General features: G+C 42.4%; 1 protein-coding gene across 1 annotated transcript in view; it reads right to left on the bottom strand.

Moving 5' to 3' along the window:
• Window positions 1–15,086, bottom strand: part of mast4 (microtubule associated serine/threonine kinase family member 4) — a 275,602-nt gene that overhangs the window by 51,619 nt on the left and 208,897 nt on the right. The window contains 8 exon segments of the mRNA XM_084325402.1: window positions 341–473; window positions 4,316–4,417; window positions 6,491–6,700; window positions 7,661–7,736; window positions 9,336–9,490; window positions 13,363–13,371; window positions 13,373–13,422; window positions 13,425–13,441. Coding sequence (XP_084181528.1) covers window positions 341–473; window positions 4,316–4,417; window positions 6,491–6,700; window positions 7,661–7,736; window positions 9,336–9,490; window positions 13,363–13,371; window positions 13,373–13,422; window positions 13,425–13,441 — 752 coding nt within the window.

Below are 15,086 nucleotides of genomic sequence, written 5' to 3'. Positions count from 1 at the left end.
GCTCATTCTATGCCGGTCTATATTTATGCTAATCCTATGCTGATTTTATGTCTATTTTATGTCTACATTACTGCTGTGAAGCTACCATTCTTGTACGAAGGGTGCTATACAAATAAAGTGTATTAATTTATTATTAATTATTATTGTTATTATTATTTCAGTATTGGGTTCCACATGACCTCATCATCATTCTCAGATGATATCATAGAGACTGTTTTTACTTTTACATCAGAGAGACTTTTCATTCCATCACTGATCCCCATGTGTGTTGTTACCATGGGGATCCCAATCAAATTTAAAATAATCATATACATAAATATGATAACGCGGAGGTCCATACCTTCCAGGGGGTCTCGGGTGAGGCCCAGCTGACTGATGATGTAGCGTGGGATGTCGGTCTTGATGCCCTGGCCCTCTTTCGCATGTCCTTCAGCCGCCTCCAGGAGGTGGTAGAACTCCTCCGGGTCAAACTCCTGAGGACACCAGAGGTCAGAGGTCAAACGCCTGAGGACACCAGACACTCAGAGGTTAGCGTTGGTTTACTTTAGAAGCTCAGGTTAGCGTTGGTTTACTTTAGAAGCTCAGGTTAGCGTTGGTTTACTTTAGAAGCTCAGGTTAGCGTTGGTTTACTTTAGAAGCTCAGGTTAGCGTTGGTTTACTTTAGAAGCTCAGGTTAGCGTTGGTTTACTTTAGAAACTCAGGTTAGCGTTGGTTTACTTTAGAAACTCAGGTTAGCGTTGGTTTACTTTAGAAACTCAGGTTAGCGTTGGTTTACTTTAGAAACTCAGGTTAGCGTTGGTTTACTTTAGAAACTCAGGTCAGTGTTGGTTTACTTTAGAAGCTCAGGTTAGCGTTGGTTTACTTTAGAAGATCAGGTTAGTGTTGGTTTACTTTAGAAGCTCAGGTCAGCGTTGGTTTACTTTAGAAACTCAGGTTAGCGTTGGTTTACTTTAGAAGCTCAGTTAGCGTTGGTTTACTTTAGAAGCTCAGGTCAGCGTTGGTTTACTTTAGAAACTCAGGTTAGCGTTGGTTTACTTTAGAAGCTCAGGTCAGCGTTGGTTTACTTTAGAAGCTCAGGTCAGCGTTGGTTTACTTTAGAAACTCAGGTTAGCGTTGGTTTACTTTAGAAACTCAGGTTAGCGTTGGTTTACTTTAGAAGCTCAGGTCAGCGTTGGTTTACTTTAGAAGCTCAGGTCGGCGTTGGTTTACTTTAGAAGCTCAGGTTGGCGTTGGTTTACTTTAGAAGCTCAGGTTAGCGTTGGTTTACTTTAGAAGCTCCGGTTAGCGTTGGTTTACTTTAGAAGCTCAGGTTAGCGTTGGTTTACTTTAGAAGCTCAGGTTAGCGTTGGTTTACTTTAGAAGCTCAGGTTAGCGTTGGTTTACTTTAGAAGCTCAGGTTAGCGTTGGTTTACTTTAGAAGCTCAGGTTAGCATTGGTTTACTTTAGAAGCTCAGGTTAGCGTTGGTTTACTTTAGAAACTCAGGTTAGCGTTGGTTTACTTTAGAAGCTCAGGTTAGCGTTGGTTTACTTTAGAAGCTCAGTTAGCGTTGGTTTACTTTAGAAGCTCAGTTAGCGTTGGTTTACTTTAGAAGCTCAGGTCAGCGTTGGTTTACTTTAGAAACTCAGGTTAGCGTTGGTTTACTTTAGAAACTCAGGTTAGCGTTGGTTTACTTTAGAAGCTCAGGTCAGCGTTGGTTTACTTTAGAAGCTCAGGTCGGCGTTGGTTTACTTTAGAAGCTCAGGTTGGCGTTGGTTTACTTTAGAAGCTCAGGTTAGCGTTGGTTTACTTTAGAAGCTCCGGTTAGCGTTGGTTTACTTTAGAAGCTCAGGTTAGCGTTGGTTTACTTTAGAAGCTCAGGTTAGCGTTGGTTTACTTTAGAAGCTCAGGTTAGCGTTGGTTTACTTTAGAAGCTCAGGTTAGCGTTGGTTTACTTTAGAAGCTCAGGTTAGCGTTGGTTTACTTTAGAAGCTCAGGTTAGCGTTGGTTTACTTTAGAAACTCAGGTTAGCGTTGGTTTACTTTAGAAGCTCAGGTTAGCGTTGGTTTACTTTAGAAGCTCAGTTAGCGTTGGTTTACTTTAGAAGCTCAGTTAGCGTTGGTTTACTTTAGAAGCTCAGGTTAGTGTTGGTTTACTTTAGAAGCTCAGTTAGCGTTGGTTTACTTTAGAAGCTCAGGTTAGCGTTGGTTTACTTTAGAAGCTCAGGTTAGCGTTGGTTTACTTTAGAAGCTCAGTTAGCGTTGGTTTACTTTAGAAGCTCAGTTAGCGTTGGTTTACTTTAGAAGCTCAGGTTAGTGTTGGTTTACTTTAGAAGCTCAGTTAGCGTTGGTTTACTTTAGAAGCTCAGGTTAGCGTTGGTTTACTTTAGAAGCTCAGGTTAGCGTTGGTTTACTTTAGAAGCTCAGGTTAGCGTTGGTTTACTTTAGAAGCTCAGGTTAGCGGTGGTTTACTTTAGAAGCTCAGGTTAGCGTTGGTTTACTTTAGAAGCTCAGGTTAGCGTTGGTTTACTTTAGAAACTCAGGTTAGCGTTGGTTTACTTTAGAAACTCAGGTTAGCGTTGGTTTACTTTAGAAGCTCAGGTCAGCGTTGGTTTACTTTAGAAGCTCAGGTCGGCGTTGGTTTACTTTAGAAGCTCAGGTTGGCGTTGGTTTACTTTAGAAGCTCAGGTTAGCGTTGGTTTACTTTAGAAGCTCCGGTTAGCGTTGGTTTACTTTAGAAGCTCAGGTTAGCGTTGGTTTACTTTAGAAGCTCAGGTTAGCGTTGGTTTACTTTAGAAGCTCAGGTTAGCGTTGGTTTACTTTAGAAGCTCAGGTTAGCGTTGGTTTACTTTAGAAGCTCAGGTTAGCGTTGGTTTACTTTAGAAGCTCAGGTTAGCGTTGGTTTACTTTAGAAACTCAGGTTAGCGTTGGTTTACTTTAGAAGCTCAGGTTAGCGTTGGTTTACTTTAGAAGCTCAGTTAGCGTTGGTTTACTTTAGAAGCTCAGTTAGCGTTGGTTTACTTTAGAAGCTCAGGTTAGTGTTGGTTTACTTTAGAAGCTCAGTTAGCGTTGGTTTACTTTAGAAGCTCAGGTTAGCGTTGGTTTACTTTAGAAGCTCAGGTTAGCGTTGGTTTACTTTAGAAGCTCAGGTTAGCGTTGGTTTACTTTAGAAGCTCAGGTTAGCGGTGGTTTACTTTAGAAGCTCAGGTTAGCGTTGGTTTACTTTAGAAGCTCAGGTTAGCGTTGGTTTACTTTAGAAGCTCAGGTTAGCGTTGGTTTACTTTAGAAGCTCAGGTTAGCGTTGGTTTACTTTAGAAGCTCAGGTTAGCGTTGGTTTACTTTAGAAGCTCAGGTTAGCGTTGGTTTACTTTAGAAGCTCAGGTTAGCGTTGGTTTACTTTAGAAGCTCAGGTTAGCGTTGGTTTACTTTAGAAGCTCAGGTTAATGTGTTCACTTGAACGGCCAACACATGAAGATGGCCATTGCCATCTATTCTACTATTTTATTGCACTATTGCACTATTTTACTCAATATATTTTATCTTACTCTCTTTATTATTGTCCATTTAAAACTGAATCAAACCATAAACAAGGTGGCCTGTTGGGATGTAAGATCCTAATGTGAAAAACTGTGATTTTATATGTCTGCACTTTGAGCTGCAGTTTCTGTAAGAAAGGTGCTATACAAATAAAGTTTATTATTATTATTATTGCCATTGCTATGTTCACACTGCAAACCTTAGTGCTCAATTCTGATTTATTGCTCAGATCTGATCTTTTTTGTTTGGCTGTTCACATTATATATATTTTCTTTTCTTTTTTTTTTTTTTTTTTTTTAATGTGGTCGATATCAGATTCCAGATTCCGACAGGAAGTCAGGGGTAGAGATCGGGGGGGGGGGGGGGGGGGTGACGTGACGAGCAAAACAAAGGTCTCACGCCAGATTCAAACCTACAGTACTACGCACGTCGTACAGTTAACCCTTTCACTGCCACACAACAGCAGGTTAACCCTTTCACTGCCACACTACAGAAGGTTAACCCTTTACTATCACACTACCAACCGACGACGGTAGTGCGATAGTAAAGGGTTAACCTTCTGCAGTGTGGCAGTGAAAGGGTTAACGTGCTGTTGTGTGGCAGTGAAAGGGTTAACCTTCTGTGTGTATTGTCGCAGTGAAAGGGTTAACGGTGACACGGGACGGTATGTGAGCGGCGTGACTGACAAGCCTCTGGGTCACAGGGAGTAGCAGCAGGGTTTCTGAACGGGTGTTATCAGTGGGGGGGGGGGAGCTGGTGACCGGCGGGGGGGGGGGGGGGGAGGGGGCTTGGTGAAACATACCAGGCATTCCAGCAGGCGAGCCGGCCGGGCGATGACGATGAGAATCTTCTTCACCAGCTCTTTGATTTGGTTCACGTCCTCGCTCTCCGACCTCTCCGTGGACTACAGGGGAAGCGGAGAGAGAAGAAGACACATGCTTTTATTAGTTTATTAACCTTTATTTACCCAGGGTAGGTTCGCTGAGCGGATGCTCTATTTCAGGACTAGAGGTCGCGGAGAGAGAAGAAGACAGATGAGGGGGGGGGGGGGGGGGGGGGGGTGTAGAGGAGACACACGTCCTCAGGTGACAGTTTTAACCCTTTCACTGCCACTGGCTACCGTCGGTATAGTGTGATAGTAAAGGGTTAACCTTCTGTAGTGTGGCAGTGAAAGGGTTAACCTGCTGTTGTGTGACAGCGAAGGGGTTAACCGTCTGTGTATTTTCGCAGTGAAAGGGTTAACCGTTGGTAGTGCGGCAGTGAAAGGGTTAAAGTCACAACAATAACATTTGGACACACGTTTATTTCCTGTTGCAATGTTTGCTGACGCAATAACTGACAGGAAGTACACGTGGGTCCAAACTGTTACCTAGCAACAGTAAAACAGTAGATGTAGGGACCAAATAGACAAAGACACAAGTCCTTATTGAACTATATAGGAACCAAATAGACAAAGACACAAGTCCTTATTGAACTCTATAGGAACCAAATAGAGGAGACACAAGTCCTTATTGAACTATATAGGAACCAAATAGACAAAGACACAAGTCCTCAGTGGACTATATAGGAACCAAATAGACAAAGACACAAGTCCTTATTGAACTATATAGGGACCAAATAGACAAAGACACAAGTCCTTATTGAACTATATAGGAACCAAATAGAGGAGACACAAGTCCTTATTGAACCATATAGGAACCAAATAGAGGAGACACAAGTCCTTATTGAACTATATAGGAACCAAATATACAAAGACACAAGTCCTTATTGAACTATATAGGAACCAAATAGAGGAGACACAAGTCCTTATTGAACTATATAGGGGACCAAATAGAGACGATATCCGCCCTCAACATTTCACATAGGACTGTGGCCTGGTCAGACTCATAACTATGCAGAGAGACTGTGAGTGAGGCAAGGCTTCATGCCCCCTCCTGCTTAAGATTTATCTACAATGGCAAACATTTTATTAAAACATTTAACCATTATTTGGTTTTTCGATTTTGCTATAGACAAAACATATTAGGGAAAGTCCTGTAATATTTCTTTGTCTACCGCAATATGGAAACAAAGTAACACAACCCCGTCCTGTGAGCCGAGAGGGAGAACAATACACACAGGACTGTGAGTTGGTTGAGTCTAACGTGACCACAGAGAGTCTGCCCACTTTCCTGTTTACCCTAGAAAGCCCCCTAACTGCACCTACTGTCACACTGAGCTCAGGACAGAGGAGGAACATGCGAGGCTAGTTCTGCTTACACTAATACATTCCCATATAACTCTGTATGATAGCATGCACATTAATGCTGTGTATATACCGTATACATATTTATTATTACTGTATATATATATATATATATATATATATTCACATCTGTCTGTACATACCTGCATATAATCCTTTTTACATGTCTGTAGATACTATATCATTCTATATCTGTACATATCCCTTACCTACTAGTTACGCTGCTGGCCAGTATGACTTACTACCATAGTGTCTTCATATCTGCATCACTGTACATATTAATACTACAAATCTGTACACACTGATTAGCACTATTACTCAGTAATACTAATTTATATATGTTATACCCAGCTTAATCAACTGTACATTATAGATTTCTATTGCACTTTACAGTTACATTTTCACTCTGGTTGGATGCCAAACTTCTTTTCAATGTACTGTACTGTACTGTACTTGTGCTGTAGTATGATGACAATACATTTGAATCTAATCTAATGTAACAAATTTGCATCAGTTCTAAAGAGGCATTATAGTCAAGAAAATAAAGGCCCACACTTTCAATTGAAAAAAAGTGACTTTCTTTTTTTACCCAGTTTTATGGATGGAAATAATATTATATATAAATAATATGATTCATTGTGTGAACCTCGATCTCCCCGACCGCCACGCAGAGCTGTCTCTCTAACAACAACATAACCCCGGACGAGCCCCCGGTCCCGAGGGAGCGCCCACCTCCTGGAAGAGCCGCTCCAGCTTGTCGGTGAGCTCGCAGAAGTAGCGCGAGGTGACGAGGCCCAGGCGGCTCTTGTCCAGACAGTCCCGGGCCAGCTCGATGATCTGGTGGTGGGCGAAGCCCAGGACGCCGTCGGCCAGCGGGAGGATGGTCTCCGGGGAGTTGCTGCGGATGATCTCCTGGATCCGCTCCTCCATCTGAGCCGTGGCCTGAGGGGGGGGGGGGGGGGGGGGGGGGGGGGGGTGACGAGGGGGGGGGGAGGAGCAGGGGGAGAGTGAGCGACGAGGTGACTAGTTCAGGTTTAGTTTTATTTGTCACATTTTTATTCTGATCTTGGAAAGAAGACTTTTGGGGTTTCTGCTCCATCTGCACGGAATAGCCTGCAAGACGAGCTTAAAGGAACACGCCAACATTTTGGGAAATTAGCTTACCGTCTTCAGACCGAAACTTGTATCTATCTTCTTGTCTCTCTCTGCAGAAGACGGTAAACTAATTTCCCAAAATGTTGGCGTGTTCCTTTAAACTACAGGATACATTAACTGTAAATGAATTCAAACGTATGATGAAGACCATGGAATCTGACACCATAGGAAACTGTAAATGTTTTAATTGACAGAGCGTATTTTTCCTTGGAACTGTGTGAGCACACTTGTCTGAATGTTTTAATGTTTGTTTTTGTCTGAAACTGATGTGTTTTCGCTGTCCTTCTTGGCCAGGTCACTCTTGTAAAAGAGATTCGAATCTCAATGAGTTTTTATCTGGTTAAATAAAGGTTAAATAAAATATAAGGTACATGTACAATACAGTGACATGCTTGGTTCTGGATGAGCCTCCTGAGATTGTGCTTCATACAGTAAAACAAAAGTAAAAAGAATAAAGACCAAACACTATACAAAATATACAAAACTAAAGTACAAAAAGGCAACAAATGCAAAAATGAGGTACAGATCTAGTGCAAATATTTTTGTAATACATAGATAAAATATGGTGTTGTGTTAAAAAGTGTTTAAAGTGTCTAAAGTGAATGTTAAAGGTGAGCGTTTAAAGTGAGTGTGTGCATGTGTGTGCAGTGAGTGTAGACATGATGGGTTAGTGTAGCATAGAGCCAATGAGCACGTGTGACGGTGCCACGTTGAGTTAGTGGTTAGTGGTCACTGTAGAGCCGTTACCTTAGGAAAGCGTTCCTTGTAGACATGGTTCATCATGATAATCTCATTGTCGCAGCATGATGGAGACCTCCCCGGGCTGAAGACGTGAGACAAGACCACGAAACACAGTGAGAACATCTGTTAACGCTGCAGCAAAGAATAGTCAGTGTATCTGCAGGTTTTAAAAATAATATATATATATATATATTTTAACAAATTTAATACCAATTTCATGAGCAAAAAAACACATAGTGACACTAGGGCTGTCCCTGACTAAGGATTTGGATGGTCGACTATGATTGGCCAAAATTTGCCGTTAGTCGACAAAAAAAAAGTATAATATTTTGAATTTTTTTTTTACATTTATTATTATAATTTTTTTTTTATCATTCCATTTGGGCTGTGGGGGTGCTTAATGTCTGAAGGAGTTGACTGAAGGCTTCTTGTCCTCTGCAAAAGCATGCAATTGGTCCACTGATGGATACATCTTGATATTTGTCTAGTCTAGTGTGTTCATTAGATGGGTGAAATCCTCTTTCAGTGCCTCTGTGCCTGTTTTCGTAGGCAGTTAGCCTCTGGTATGCGTGCCATTAGCGTTAGCCACGCTTCTAGGCCTCTTTTCTTTTGGAAAGAATGATTAAAAATAAAATAAAATAAAAAAACTATAAATATATATATATATTTTTTTTTAATATATTCGACTAAGAGGTTGGCCAGTCGACTACGGCTCCTTTCGACCGAGTAGTCGACTAATCGACTAATAGGAGTCAGCCCTAAGTGACACTAAACTATGCAGCTGCACTTTCCATACAACTAAATTCTTGCACGTTCCATACAGTACAAGGTCTCGCCAGACGCACCAAGCTAACCAAGCTATTATTTCACCTCCCGACCGCCGTTTATTTGCACAATGTAATACCTGTGCAAATAAAATGTAAGACTTTTTAATACCTTTTACATTTTAAGCTGACGCTTTTATCCAAAGAGAGGTTCTGTACAACAAGTCAGCAGGAAGGGATTAAGGGTACAACTCTGGCAGCTAAGGGTCAGTAAACATTGTTCGTCAAACAGTGTTGAACTTGAGTCAGCCGTGGGTACGTAGCAGTATAGACATATTAGCATAGTAGGTAGTAATATAGACAAGGTAGATTCCTTAGTAGCAAAGTGCATAATAGTCAAATACAGTACGAAGGTTAGTCCTTGCCACCTTTAGGTAACCTTTTAATGCCTTAAATTGAGTAGTATAGTGGTCGTTAATACCCCACAGATACCCTAATAGCGGTTGTTAATACCCCACAGATACCCTGATAGTGGTTGTTAATACCCCACAGATACCCTGATAGTGGTCATTAATACCCCACAGATGTTAGTACTGTATGTTGAGACCTGAGATACCCTGATGTTTGGTCTTATAACCCGAGATTGGAAGCACGTAATAGGTCAAGCGGTGTGTCAATCAAACGGCGGCCATTTTAGCTTTCAACCGATGTGTTGGTTGAGAGACAATAACACAGTGTGACGCCGACAGACGGCTATAAATGTGTGTAGCGACTTTTTAAAGACTTTTAATACTTCTTTTTTTTTACAATACTTTTTAGGACTTTTACGACTTTTGAATACCCCGCCGCAGGTACCCGGAGGTTGGCCGTTACCGCTGTACGTCGAGGCCCTGCCCACTACTAGGCGGTGGTCCTACCTGAGACTGCGCGAGCGAGGCCGCATGGGCGAGACCCTCCGGCAGTCGTCCCCGGCGATGCTCTCGGTGCAGAAGTGCTTGGAGAGGAAGTGCAGTTCGTCGGGCGTCGGCTGGAAGGGCAGCTGGTGCAGCTTCTCCTGTGATGAACAGGACGACTGGAAATGAAATGAATATATATTGAACAAGAAAAGGAAAAAGAAAAAGGGAGATGGCAAACCTTTGATTTTATTTGATTATTTCTGACGAGAGTATGTTACACACTGGCACATAGAGAGCGTGTTCCTGCGCTACGGTTATTCAATTTGGAGGTAATCCAGGGGGCGCCAGGTCGCTTTGCACAACGTACTAAATAACCCTAGAGTGCTCCGGTGTGAGCAGACTGCATTGTTCTGGCTCTTCACCGCACACTGCAACACCTGGAATCAACCGACACCTACGCAAGCATCCCGTTTATAGACTTTAGCCCGGCTTTCAACACCATTAATCGTCTCGCACTTTTCAACAGGTTTCAAGACATCAGCCCAGCTCTGTGTCACTGTGGATACTGGTGAATGGTAAATGGATACTGGACTCTCTTAGAAACAGAATAAAAAAATCTGTCAAAGTTAATGACGCTACATTGCGCTCTCCGACCCCTGCAAAGTAAAACTGTCAACATGTTTGATCTAATAAAATAAAGTTCAGTCTGTTCATCTCACTTCAATCATTTGTATTGCAGAACATGGTATTTTCTCAAGCAGACAGATGTCAACACTGTGATCTGTGTTGCATGTACCTGACAAACTGAACTGTTTGTATTACAGTCATAGTCCAACTTAACTGAATGCACATGTGTGTGTGGACTACTGTACTATTACAGGTATTGAAATGAACAATGCAACTTCCTTATACAAAAAAAATATTATGAATAATTTAATATCGATACTTGGCGTCCCTGTATCGATACAGTATCGCCACGCAAAGTATCGCGATACTACTACGTATTGATTTCCCCCCACCTCTACCTCTTAGGTCATCAGGGACCGGTCTGCTAACTGTTCCTAGGACCAGAACAAAACATGGTGAAGCCGCATTCTGCTACTATGCCACACATGGCTGGAATAAACTGCCAGAAGATATTCAATCTGCCCCAACTCTGCCTATTTTTAAGAAAATGCAAAAAAGAAAAAAAAACATTTTATTTTGTTTGTATTTGTGAGAATGTACTGCTTTTATACTGTACCCTTCTGTGTTCCTTATATATATTTCTTTATTCCAGAGAATCTTTATTTTTTTTATACTGCGCCTTCTTTTTATCGTTTTCTTATTTGAATTTTATTGTGTACAGCACTTTGGATTGCCTCCGTGTATGAAATGTGCTTTATAAATACATTTGACTTGACCTATCTATCTATTGTGGCATACAATGTAACCGATAGGGCATACAGATCAGACCCTCATCTGCACCTTTGATTACCATACACTGTTTATTTTCCCCCTCATATTTATCGCCTATATTTACATCTTCTACTATTACCCTGCCCATACCTGTACCTCCCCTCTGGCTATTTTCCACCACACACCTCCCCCTCTCCCATGCTGCAATCAATGACGCTCAAATCTCCCCCAAGGGGATCAATAAAGGAACATATTATCTCATCTATCATTAGACTTATCAAAAAAACAATGACGAGACTCGGTGCCGCCAAGAGGGAGATCGGCCTGTACTTTCAGCGACGACAGCCTCTTACTCAACACCTCATAACACAATGGAAACAGCTGTAGAACTGAGGAGGAGGAAGAACATCAACGCTCTGCTGGCTCATGTCTGTGATCAAACCCACACAACCCTGGCAGACTCCTTCAAATACCTCTGGACCTACATCATTAAAACTCTGAAATAGAACATAAACACTCACCACCACTGCAGCCTTAGTGCTCAATTCGGATTTATTGCTCAGATCCGATTTCTTTTGGTTTGGCTGTAGTCACATTATTTCTTTTTTTTAAATGTGGCCCAATATCAGATTCCAGTGTGAACTGGTCAGTGGTCACTGCTCCTGAACTGACCCGCGTGCGCAAATAAACACTAAAGAATAAATAAATGGTGACAAATGTCAATCTAAATCTCACCTGTACCTGATTTAGCACCACATTATTATATGAAAGTGGCCCGAATCATAATTGGAAAAGATCAGATTCCATGTGATTATTTGTGCTGTTCACACTGTTGTGAAAGAATCTGATCCTAGTCACAAATAAACAAAATTAATCAGATTTGGGCCACTTTCGTCCGCAGCGTCTGCCCAGCAGAGACTGTACTTCCCCAGGCAACACAATTACCACCAACTCTGAGCTACCAAAACTATTTACCATCAACTCTGAGCTACCAAAACTATTACCATCAACACTGAGCTACCAAAACTATTTACCACCAACTCTGAGCTACCAAAACAATCACCATCAACTCTGAGCTACCAAAACTATTACCATCAACTCTGAGCTACCAAAACAATCACCATCAACACTGAGCTACCAAAACAATCACCATCAACACTGAGCTACCAAAACAATTACCATCAACTCTGAGCTACCAAAACTATTACCATCAACACTGAGCTACCAAAACAATTACCATCAACTCTGAGCTACCAAAACAATCACCATCAACACTGAGCTACCAAAACTATTACCATCAACTCTGAGCTACCAAAACAATCACCATCAACACTGAGCTACCAAAACCATCAACACTGAGCTACCAAAACAATTACCACCAACTCTGAGCTACCAAAACAATTACCATCAACACTGAGCTACCAAAACAATTACCACCAACTCTGAGCTACCGTGCTGCACCAAAACAATTACCACAAACACTGATGTGTGGCAACAATCAGAATCCATCTATCTTCTCCAAATGTAATCCAAAAACAAACCCAATTTCTATGCAAATCATACCCAAACTCGGTGAATATCTTACGAGCATAAACACATTTGCATTGTATATTTATCGTGCAGCTGCAGCAACACACGGAACGGGAGAGTTGGAAGGTATCGTGCCGTGAGCGTGAACGCTATTCATTTCTTAAAAACCTCTCCCTCACCATCGGCCAAAAACTATTTACATATTTGAATTTAGTTGGTTTAGTCACTTGTTGTAATGAATCAGGGGAACATCTCACTGAGGATACGGAATGTTCTCTTTTACACGCCATGTGCATAATGATCGAGTCAGAAGTAAATACAATAACGTGTCAGTCAGTCAGTCAGTCAGTCAGTCAGTCAGTCAGTCAGTCAGTCAGTCAGTCAGTCAGTCAGTCAGTCAGTCAGTCAGTCAGTCAGTCAGTCAGTCAGTCAGTCAGTCAGTCAGTCAGTCAGTCAGTCAGTCAGTCAGTCAGTCAGTCAGTCAGTCAGTCAGTCAGTCAGTCAGTCTGTCTGTCTGTCTGTCTGTCTGTCTGTCTGTCTGTCTGTCTGTCTGTCTGTCTGTCTGTCTGTCTGTCTGTCTGTCTGTCTGTCTGTCTGTCTGTCTGTCTGTCTGTCTGTCTGTCTGTCTGTCTGTCTGTCTGTCTGTCTGTCTGTCTGTCTGTCTGTCTGTCTGTCTGTCTGTCTGTCTGTCTGTCTGTCTGTCTGTCTGTCTGTCTGTCTGTCTGTCTGTCTGTCTGTCTGTCTGTCTGTCTGTGTGTGTGTGTGTGTGTGTGTGTGTGGGGGGGGGGGGGGGGGGGGGGGGGTAATCTGGTAGTGTTGTTTACTCACATTTGATTCTGGCCAAATGCATTCATTCATTCATTCCACTTCGTTCAGGACTCAGGAATGTGGCGTGTAATGCGGGGGTGGGCCGCTGAGGTTACGTTACCAATGAAACACGCTGAACACAACCATTGTTTGGCTCGGTATACGACACAAGACGTTTCACTACACCGCTGACGTCACTACTACAGAGAGTAAGTGCATTTTGCATATGTGCGTGTGTGTGTGTGCGTGGTGCGTGTGTGCGTGCGTGTGCGTGTGTGTGTGTGTGTGTGTGTGCCGAGAGGAGAACACGTACAGAGACGGTGGGAGCTGGGTGTGTTGGTTCCATAGCCAGACGATGGAAGGGAGGCCAGGACCAGCGACGCCCATCGGTCCTACACACACACGCACACGCACACACACACGAACAGAGAGACACACACACACAGACACACACACACACACCACACAAAAAGCAAACAAACACACAGCTGTAGTGTCCAACACAGAATCAACTTGAAAACGGCACGACTGAAAGTGAGTTACAATTATGTGGTCAAACACTCCGTACTGGGACTTATGCAATTGCAACAACAACATCATTTATGTTATCAACACCAATTTAGTTAGCGGTTAAATTAGGCGTGTGTGAACACAAATGTGGGGGCATGTAGTTGTGTACAGTTAAGTATTCTTAGCTATTTCACATAGTTTGATTTAGGGCTGTCCCCCGACTAAGGATTTGGATAGTCGACTATGATTGGCCAAAATTTGCCGTTAGTCGGACTATTAGTTGGAAAAAAAATCATTCCATTTTGGGCTGTGGGGGGTGCTTAATGTCTGAAGGAGTCGACTGGAGGCTTCTTGTCCTCTGCAAAAGCATGCAATTGGTCCACTGATGATACATCTTGATATTTGTCTAGTCTAGTGTGTTCATTAGACGGGTGAAATCCTCTTTCAGTGCCTCTGTGCCTGTTTTCTTAGGCAGTTAGCCTCGGTATGCATGCCATTAGCGTTAGCCACGCTTCTAGGCCTCTTTTCTTTTGGAAAGAATGATAAAAAAATAAAAAAAATAAATGTTTATTCGACTAAGAGGTTGGCAGTCGACTACGGCTCCTTTCGACCGATTAGTCGACTAATAGGGGTCAGCCCTATTTAAGAGGAACGAAGAACGATTCGGGATGGAAAGGCTAGAACTACATAAAACGGAAAGTTCCAGAGTTCAAAGGGTGATGATCACGGGAGCGTCCGAGTCACCAGACATGGCGCAGGGTTAGGAGGTAAAAACAGCAGGGCGCGACTTTACCCGTCTACTCTGTGGCAACGACTGTGGATCATATAATAAAAGACGAAACCGTTAACCGATCGTGCCGTCGAGATGGTACAGTATGAAAAAGAAAAAAATACACGTTTGAGGCTATTTTGGAACACGGTGAAACGAGCTGCGACGCCAAAAGGCTAACGACGATGTTCTTTGATGAGACTCGACTCGGGAGGCTCTGCCTTCTAGTCTCTTATATTTATACCGTGACCCACTGTCACCTCCGTATATTTATACTTGTAAACACTACTTGATCCTACACTGTCAATGTTGTCAACGTCGCTCACTTGTGCCTTGTTTATATCTTTATATCATACAAAAATAAATAAAAGCTCTCCTTATTTTTAGCATTCACTTGTATTTAAGTTGTTAATTTTTTTTTGTTAAGTATTGTGTGATCTGTGTGATTCTGTGTGTTGGGCGACTAGCAAACTAAGATTTTCATTGTTCGGCGAGCTGTCTGTTTAACGTGCACATGACAATAATAAAGCATCTTGAATCTTGAATCTTGAGATCTTACAGCGGCAACCGGTGCGTCGTCTGTCTGTCTGTCTGTCTGTCTGTCTATGTCTGTCTGTCTGTCTGTCTATGTCTGTCTATATGTCTGTCTGTCTGTCTGTCTGTCTGTCTATATGTCTGTCTGTCTGTCTGTCTGTCTATATGTCTGTCTGTCTGTCTGTCTGTCTGTATATATGTCTGTCTGTCTATATGTCTGTCTG

The sequence above is a fragment of the Notolepis coatsorum genome (assembly GCF_963971535.1).
Source record: "Notolepis coatsorum genome assembly, chromosome: 11".
NCBI lineage: Eukaryota > Metazoa > Chordata > Actinopteri > Aulopiformes > Paralepididae > Notolepis > Notolepis coatsorum.
This window is presented reverse-complemented; position numbering and strand designations above follow the sequence as displayed.